The 9,681-nt window shown below is 47.2% G+C and overlaps 1 protein-coding gene across 2 annotated transcripts in view; it reads right to left on the reverse strand.

Annotated features, from left to right (window-relative positions):
• Positions 1-3,519: 3,519 nt before the first annotated feature.
• Positions 3,520-9,681, reverse strand: part of LOC113229251 (protein yellow-like) — a 41,896-nt gene continuing 35,734 nt past the window's right edge. For both annotated transcript variants that reach the window (XM_026462783.1, XM_026462782.1), the window contains exons 6-7: positions 4,290-4,471; positions 3,520-4,070 (exon numbers count right to left, since the gene is read on the reverse strand). In XM_026462783.1, the coding sequence (XP_026318568.1) occupies positions 3,672-4,070; positions 4,290-4,471 (581 nt within the window). In that variant the 3' untranslated portion in view covers positions 3,520-3,671. The remainder of the gene's footprint in view (positions 4,071-4,289; positions 4,472-9,681) is intronic.

A 9,681-nucleotide genomic window follows, 5' to 3' on the forward strand; every position in this document is an offset into this window, starting at 1 on the left:
GTCGACGTGGAGCAGAGGGAGGTCAAGTTCAGGGAAGACTTGACCGCCGTCTGCGAGAGGGCCATGCCCAGGGTCAGAGGGACCCCGGGCAAAAAGAGGGTGTACTGGTGGACCGCGGAGATTGGGGACCTCCGCACCGTCAGTACAGCAGCCCGGCGGGCCTACGGGCGATGCTGTCGCAGGCGCCACACCCGGAGTGAGGAGACAATGCTCCACAGCGCCCTTCAGGGCGCGAGGCAGGCCCTCAAGGTAGCGATAGGGCGGTCCAAGGACTCTGCGAAAGAGGAGTTCTTGGCCACCCTGGACGCGGACCCATGGGGGAGGCCGTACAAAGTTGTGCGCAACGAAATGTACGGCGCATCTCCCATGGAGTCACTGGAGCTCGATCTCCTCAACCGGGTGGTGGAGGGCCTCTTTCCCGAGCCGCAGCCCTTCACCCCACCGACCATGGCTCTCAGTCTGCCCCTGAGAGCAGTCGGGGGCCAGACTGAGGAGCTACTTACTGTGTCAACTTCACATGTGAAGTTAACCACCCCACTATGTTTTTTCAAATGCACCCGGAAACGGCTTGCGCAGGTCGTTAGTATATCGTTAGTATACGCTGGTATACTCACATTCGACGGTATTGCCCCAAGAGAACAATGATTTTTTCAAGATGGGTTCGTTGATGTCTTTCACTAGAAGCAAAAATCTCACTTCGCTGATGTCTTTTTCTTACGAAACACAAATCAGCCGATTAAAAATAGAAGACACATGAGAGAAATGCTGTAGTACTCAGCAACCACAAGTTTTACGTACCTACATATGCTAAGTCAAGTATCATACGCCAAATGACATAGTCGTCCACGTAATGTAAAAAATATGCAATTCGGTAGAGTTCACCTGGATTGAGTAATGTACTTATACATACTAAAAATAGAATTGTCATGGCTATCGCGATTTCTCGCAATTCCGAGGAAAACTAATGATATTAGACACAAGCTGACACTATCACAAACTAGTGTTTTGTTCGAGAACTATCAGCAGGACTTCCTTCCTTCCTACATAACTAGTTTAATACGCAACAAAATTCCACATGCAAGTAATGAGTCCCTTTCTAAAAAATAAGCCCAGCTGCCCTGATTTCAGTAGTGTGGATAATAAGAACATTACGCACCAATTATCATCAATTGAATCGGTAGTATACTCTTCAGTAACACTCGGCTAGACTTTGAAAACCAGCCGTTTTGTGGGTGAAAAATTCCTACTCAACTACGAAATTTTGATAGATTTTCTCAAAAAACAGACTGTATGCCCCGCTTTTAATCACTTTTATGATAAGAACCACCTCTTACGTGGCAGATTATAAAAATTACAATCGTTATTATGCCCTTCAATAACTTTCAGTAGCATCTTGAAAGCAATACGTTTCGTTGCGAACGAGATTCTGTGTTCCATTTAAGTAAGAATTTCTCAAAGATAATCGCAGCGGCCCCGCTCTTTATTACTTCAGTGATAAGAACATCTCCTTGCGCCCCAAAATACATCAATAAATTTGTTAGTATACTCTTCAGTAACTCTCGGCAGGATTTTGAAAACCAGTCGTTTTGTGGGTGAAAAATTTCTGCTCAACTGCAAAGTTGTGATGGATTTCCTCAAAAAGCAGAGTGTTTGCCCCGCTTTTAATGACTTTCATAATAAGAACGATCCCTTACGCAGTGGATTATAATAATACAATCGTTAGTATGCCCTTCTATAACTTTCTGTAGCAACTTGAAAGCAATACGTATAGTTGCGAACGAAAATCCGTGTTCCATTTAAGAGAGGATTTTTCAGAGACAATCGCAGTTGACCCGCTCTTTGTTATTTCAGTGATAAGAACATCCCTTTCCGCGTTAGTATACTCTTCAGGAAGTCTCAACAGAACTTTGAAAACCTGCCGTTTTGTGGGTGAAAAATTCCTTCTCAAATATGAAGTTTTGATAAGATTTTCTCAAAAAGCAGAGTGTTGCCCCGCTTTTAATGACTTTTATGATAACAACCATCCCTTACGCAGCAGATTGCAATAATACAATCGTTAGTATGCCCTTCAATAACTTTCAGTAGCAACTTGAAAGAAATACGTTTCGATGGGATCGAGATTCCGTGTTCCATTTAAGATAGAATTTCTCAAATATAGTATGTAGCAGTTGCCCCGCTCTTTGTTATTTCAGTGATAAGAACATCCCCTTACGCACCAAGAAACATTAATTCAGTCGTTAGTTTACTCTTCAGGAAGTCTCGACTGGACTTTGAAAACCAGCCGTTTTGTAAGTGAAAAATTCCTTCTCGACTATGAAGTTATGGTAAGATTTTCTCAAAAAGCAAAGTGTTCGCCCTACTTTCAATGACTTTGATGATAAGAACCATCCCTTACGCAGCAGATTGCAACAATACAATCGTTAGTATGCCCTTCAATAACTTTCAGTAGCAACTTGAAAGCAATACGTGTCGTTGCGAACGAGATTCCGTGTTTCATTTAAGTAAGAGTTTCTCAAAGATAATCGTAGCTGCCCTGCTCTTTGTTACTATGGCAAATTCATAATAAAGAGGAAGGTCAAGGTGGTAATGTCGAAACAGAAACAATGAAGAACAATGTAAAATGCTTAGGTTATGTTTAGTAGATTGTGTCAGTTAGTAATCATTATAAAAGTAAAGTAAAACATACGTGTTATTAAAATTTTTATTAATTTTATTGAAAGGGAGAGATGTAGTGTATTGACATAATGTACCATAGACAATATACATATGTCTCACTGCGGCCCGCCGTTCCCGCCATGACTACATGAGACAGTGGCGTGAGCGGGTGTGTATCACACGTGTACGCGAAGCAACAAACATTGTTTTATTGAGCTAACCCTGTACAAACGCCACACACAGTAAAACACGTCTGTTCGATACTGCGTTTAATTAAACAGACAAAGCTTGTACTTGCTACCTTCCATCTATGAGAATTAAAAATGTTTCACTACTAAAAGTCTATATGTAATCGTGACCACGGCTCGGCGTGGATATTGTTATCTCTTCCAGGTTACCACAACATGCTCCGGGTAACACTTTTAATTTTAGCAATGCCTAAATTGCCTACATCCAATTATTTCAGTAAATTTTCCTTTATTACCAATCAATAACCTATGAATTATGTTCTTAACCCATAAATGATCACAGATTTTATATGGGTTTAACTGTTCAAACTCCACCTAATAAAAGGCCACGACATGGAGACTTCTAATAGTGAAGAAGATGAGATAAGAAGTTGTGTGCACCATACACGTAGTTTATTACACGTACATTGCAAAAATGTTTAAAACTCACAGTAAACACTAAAATACTGTGTTAAAAATTTATACAAAAGTGGCGATAATAGTTCCTGGTACAAAGTCTCCCAGCATACAGTTTAATATGATTATCAGGGTTTTTAAGGAGGATGTTCTGTACCATTACAGATGTGGAAAATAAAAATTTAAATAATTTTTAATAAATATGTCTGTATTAATGACAATTAAGCAGATACACATGATACCCGTCCTTACTAATTTTATGCCGGTTTTATTGTTACCTAGATCTTCAAAATCGGGCTAGTATTTGATTCGTAAATGCGTTTCGTGTGTTTCAAATTTTTAATGTAAAATTGTCATTTTCATGATACCGTTTTATTCGGCTGGGGCAGCGATAATGTTTGCATAGTAATCATCTGGCCGATTCTTTGGGGGAAACAAACATGGTGACCTTGCCAAGATCACTGGGATCTTTCCCGCGTGAATTCTGAAGTTTGTCCTGTTAGAGCTTAGGGACTTAGTTATGACCCTTTGGAAGCTTGATGTAAGAACCCATAACTCCTGTTCTCCCTTAAGGTTATTGATGACTTTGACCCCACTGGCGAACTGTAGAGTTTCCCTGTCTTCGGCGACTTGGTGGAAATTCCTTTGATTGTACTCCGTGGCAGAATTCCAGCACCAAATACTTGGCGGGTCCATGAGTCCGAAATACATGATGCCGTTCCTATCCATTGCTTCCGTTGCTGCTTGATTTGGTCGCTCATCCGGGAATACCTGTAAAAGTAAGTAGGTATGTATGTGCTTCACTACGTAAACCAAAAATATTTTGAGCGAATTATGGTTTATTGTTTAGTTATCTCGTATGAGTGTACCTTAACTGGATTCGCACAGAACTATTCGGTTGTATTTTTATTACATTGACTTCTATAAAGTAACGCCTGAATCTATTAATTATTTGGAAACTAGTATTTCCGTTAGTCATGTTCAACTTACCCTGATAAGTTTAGGGTCAACGTTAGGATCTGCCAAGAAACTATCATTCTTGAGTACAGATGTCCGGACCACGTTTTCTGTGGTGGAAGAAAGAGCGTGGAAGTAGAGGAACCGATCGGAATTACCTCTCCAAGGGGACAACGCCATGCCCATTACTCCGTCCATTAGCTCGAAATTCTCACCTGAAAGTAAATTTTGACACTAAGTATAGTGTGTACAGTGTATTTTACGGAGTACCGTAAAACCACGTATAACTAAGCTTGATTAGAATGACAGGTGGGTAAAATTAAGACGACATAACTTTATAGAAGAGGTCTACAAATATATTTTTGTAAACATCAAGAATCTATTTTTAACCGACTAAAAAAAGAGGAGGTTCTCAATTCGACTCAACGTTTTTTTGTATGTATGTAACGCGATAACTCCGGCCATTTGTGAATCGATTTTGATGATTTTTTTTTGTAAAAGAGGGTACCTCAGAAGTGGTCCTATTTAAATTTAAAGAAAATATTCCACCTCTAAGAGTGGCATACTAGCGGATGAATGACTTTTTATATCAGTTTTTTATTACTCTGTAATCGTTGACAAATATTTCACTAAAAAATACGTGGAAATACTATCATCTTTATTTTCACAACTTAAGGTAAAGGTAAGGTAAATAATAACGCACACACTCAACATAGCCCCGCACTAGGGAAACCCTGTGTCGCGGGTGCCATGGACACACACACAGATAAACACAAATTACACCCAAACTCACGAGAGAAATAAATGTAGGTTATATAAATATTTCTTCCGGCCCGGGAATCGAATCTGGGACCTCTGCGTGGCAGTCCGGCATGGTAACCGTTCCGCCACAGAGGCAGTTAAGACGAGCACGTTTTAAAAATGGTCCCCAGACGGGTCCCCGAAAGGGGGAATCCCGCCCATCCGGTTCGGCGGATGGCAGGCCCTCGTACTCCGGGGGGGGGGCAAAAACTGCCACCGAACTGACAACGATTTTGCACACGACACGGTAAATACGGATCGCACGAGTGCCTCCAATGTGGTGGTGAGCATTCTCTCCGACAATGAGTCGGAGGGTGAGACGATGCTCTCGGCCCTTTCGGACGGAGAGGCCACCATCTCTGAGGGGAACTCACGCGTGGTTTCGCGCTCCAGGTCAGCCGGAGAGAAGGGATCCTCAAGGGCTCCCAAGCGCGCCGCCCCCCCGTCGAACGAATCTATGGAGCCCGAAAGGGCTCCAAAGATTAGCACGGCCCGTAGGGGCAGACCTAGAGGCCCCGGGAAGTCCTTCCCCGGTGCGGCGACGGCAGGGAGGGGGCGCTCTAGCTCGTCAGAGTGGAACGCCCTCCAGAAGGATGCGGACGCGGCCTTCTTCAAGGAGGCCCTGGGCCGGGGTCGGCCGGAGAGGCTGAACCCGATGGCATGGCGGGCCTCATGCGAGAGACCCTGGCCCAGGAGGCACGAGACGGCCTCGCAGCAATATTGGCGGAGACCGCCAAGTCCTCTAACCTCAAGGGGACGGTGGTCAAAGCTATAAAAGAGGCCGTCAGGAAGGTGGAAGGAGCCGTCAATTTCCTTCACCGTGTGGAGACGGCGACAGAGGCGGCGCGGTGGATGTCGGAAGACAACCGCCGGATGAGGGGGCAGCTCGCTGCCCTGGAAACGGAGGTGAAGGCCCTGAGGGGGGCCTAATCCACTGCTATGGCCAAGGCCAAGGCACAGGTGGCCCCACCGCCGTGCAGCTCCGCGGAGATGCATGAGGGAGTGAGGGAGGCAATCGACGATCTCACCGGGCCCCTCCCTGGCTCGAAACGTGCCTGCCGGCCAGCGACCCAATAAGAAGGCCAAGAGGAAGGCTCCCCCGCGGAAGGCTACTGCTGCCCCTCCTGCGGCGCCCCCCGCCGTTCTCGCCGTCCCTACCGCCCCTGACGCGACGGCCTCCACGCCGACTGACCAGGCGGAAACAGCCATGGTCCAGGCGTGGTGCCCCCCCCCCCACCGGCCACCGTCGGCGTGGAGCAGAGGGCGGTCAAGTTCAGGGAAGACTTGACCGCCGTCTGCGAGCGGGCCATGCCCATGGCCAGAGAGAATGGTCAGAGGGACCCCGGGCAAAAAGAGTGTGCACTGGTGGACCGCCAGTACCACGGCGATGCCGCCGCAGGCGCCACACCCAAAGTGAGGAGAAAAGGCTCCACAGCGTCCTTCAGGCCGCCCTGAAGGTCGCAATAGGGCGGGCCAAGGACTCCGCGAAAGAGGAGTTCTTAGCTACCCTGGGCGCGGACCCATGGGGGAGGCCGTACAAAGTTGTGCGCAACGAAATGTACGGCGCATCTCCCATGGAGTCACTGGAGCTCGATCTCCTCAACCGGGTGGTGGAGGGCCTTTTCCCCGAACCGCAGCCCTTCACCCCACCATACAAGGTGCCTCCCAGTGCAGACGGGGGGCAGACTGAGTGCAGGGCGTACATGACGGTGGCCTGCGCTGCCGCATGCGTCCTCGCCGTGGGACCTCGAAGCCGAGGTCCTGGAGGAGGTCCGCACCTACCGGCGGGGAATGAGAGACCGAGGCGAGCGACCCCGCTCCCCAAGAGGTCGAGCGGGAGCGCCGCCTCGCGGCGCAGCGCATGCGGGACCGGTGGAAAGAGGGCTTGGCGGATCCCCCCTATGGTGCTCGTACCATAGAGGCGATTCGCCCTGTCCTCGCAGAGTGGGTCAACCGGTCCCACGGGCCACTGTCGTACCACCTTGTGCAGGTGCTGACCGGGCACGGCTGCTTCGGTCACTACCTGCACAAGGTGGCGAGGAGGGAACCGTCCCCGTCGTGCCACGAGTGCGGCGCTGCGGATGACACCGCGCAGCACACCCTAGAGGTGTGTAGCCGGTGGGATGAGCAGCGCCGCACTCTGACGGGCACTATAGGGCAGGACCTCTCGTTGCCGAGCGTGGTTGCCGCCATGCTCGATAGCGAGGAGTCCTGAGAGGCGGTGGCCTCCTTTTGCACAGAGGTTATGTCGCAAAAGGAGGCCGCGGAGCGGGTGCGCGAGGACCCGGCGGACGCGCACCCGCTCCGGCGCAAACGTACGGGGAGAAGGCGAAGGCAGTTCGCTGCTCGCCTGATCCCCTAGTAAGACCAGCGGGCTCTGGACAGGGACTCCGGAGCCTGCATTGCACGGCCTCACTCTGGGGGGCGGGTCGGAGGACAACCGACTCGTCCCTCCGTTGGCGCAGGAGCCCTGGCGCAAGCTAGGGCGGCCGGGCGGCGTCATGATGAATGTTCACTGATCCCACGACTCAACAGGCGAGAGGGAAACCCGGGGGGGTTTTAGTGGGGTAGGCCTTCCAGTGTGGAGGGAGAGTCCCCACATAACCTCTGAGTCTCCCTGGGCTCAGGGGTATCCATAAAGATTCCCCCCCCGTCAAAAAAAAAACGCAGTTAAGACGATGAAATTACGTCTGACGGAAAAAAGAGTCTGTGAAGGGACACATCGAAAATATGGAGTCGATGAACTCATCCAGTCGCGAAATGGTATGGCGGTAATTTTTAAATTGTGGCACAATGTGAATCAATACTATTATTTTGTACAGCTCGGTTACATATACGGGAATTAAACTGAAAATTAACAAACAGTCACCACGACTATTCGCCATTATTCACGTGGCGTATTAATGAATTGATTTCAATTGTTGCCATATATAATATATAATGCTAGTTTAAATGTCGAAATGTATCTCGATATATTTTAACATCGACTCTCGTTTCACTGATCGTGTTCTGTCACTGACTTCATGTAGTTTATATATGTTTTCTTTTCGGGTTCCAAGAGTCTGTTAGCCGTGACGACGGAACCTGTAGAGCCTGTCAACTGTTGGTATTTGTTTTAAAGTATAGATGTGTTTTCCATTCTACCTTTACAGCGTAGGATCCTTATCTAAGGTTACACAATCTGCCTACCAGTGTAACTCATGGTGCCATTTCTATCAGTACAGTTGAGATTGTTCAATCTACACACATCAAAAAAAGTTTGCGATCAATAGCATAAGCTCCTATAATTCTTTAAATTTAACTTTATCAAGAAAAAATCTATGTTGTATGCTTTCTTTAAATAGGAATACCCTGTTTGAAATTAAAATATAAAACTATTTTTTATTATTTATTTTAAAAAATTGAGCCATTAATCATAATGTAATAGTGATAGAAATTTCATAGAAAGAAAAAGACTGTTTAATTAAACTTAAACAACAATTTATTATTAAAAGGTGTGAATTCAATATAAAATAACTCCTCCCCTGGCTCGAATACATGCGAAGATCCTCCTGGGCATGCTGAGGATCAAGTTATCCAGCATTTCCTGGGGTAACCTATCCCATTCTTCAATAACGGCTTCCCTGAGCTCTGGAACTGTCTGGGGACGTGGCTCACGGTTCCATACTGCTCGTTTAAGAGCATCCCACGCGTGCTCTATTGGGTTTAAGTCGGGCGAGCCGGCAGGCCAGTCTAATCGTGTGATATTGTATTCTTGAAGAGCAGCATTGACTCGTTGAGCTCGATGTGCGGGCGCATTATCATCGACCAGTACAAATTGGTACCCATGGTTTACTCGGAATGGTCTGACGATATCATCAATAGCAACTGCTTTGTACATGTCTGCTGTCATGAAGCCCCGATACGGGATCAAAGGCGTTCTAGCTCCAATCATAATGCCACCCCAAAAGGACACCGATTTTCCGCCTTGCTGAACTGTTCCAGTGGCAGTGCTTTGTCTTTCACGGTCGCCTGGTCTTCTCCAGACACGGACACGTCGGTTATCTGGATGAGTGCTGATTCGGGATTCGTCAACGAAGAGACAGTTTTGCCAAATGTTTTCGTCCTCACCTTCTTCATTTTGCCGAAGTCTAGCCCACTGCAATCTTCGTTGTTGACGTTGCCGGGAATTGAGCGGAGCTCGCCAAGACCTCCGTGCTCGTAATCCAGCCTGGTGCAAGCAATTGCGAACGGTCTGCGTGCTAACTTCAAGCCCAGAGGCGGCCCTGACTTCTGCTTTTATTTTAGAGGCGTTGATTGTTGGATCACGGGCTGCCAGCAATCTAATATAGCGCTTCTGGGCAGCTGTCAAAACAGTTGGGCGACCGCTGCGGGGTCGGTCGGCTAAATTCCCCATTCCGTGATACCTCTGCAACGTAGCCACGACACAGGATTGGGATATAGCAAGTCTGCGTGCTATTACTCTCGTGGTGTATCCTTCTTCCCTCAAAGTTACTATTCTAGCTCGTAAAACCTCTGATAATCCTCTTGGCATTTTTTCAATCACAACTTTCCGCGAAAAATATCTTGAATCGCTTATAATTGACTAAATCAGATTTCTGAATGAGCGTAAGCTAGGACTGAA

This window comes from Hyposmocoma kahamanoa, unplaced genomic scaffold, assembly GCF_003589595.1.
Source record: "Hyposmocoma kahamanoa isolate Upper Pololo Valley unplaced genomic scaffold, ASM358959v1 296, whole genome shotgun sequence".
In the NCBI taxonomy this organism is placed as follows: Eukaryota; Metazoa; Arthropoda; class Insecta; order Lepidoptera; family Cosmopterigidae; genus Hyposmocoma; species Hyposmocoma kahamanoa.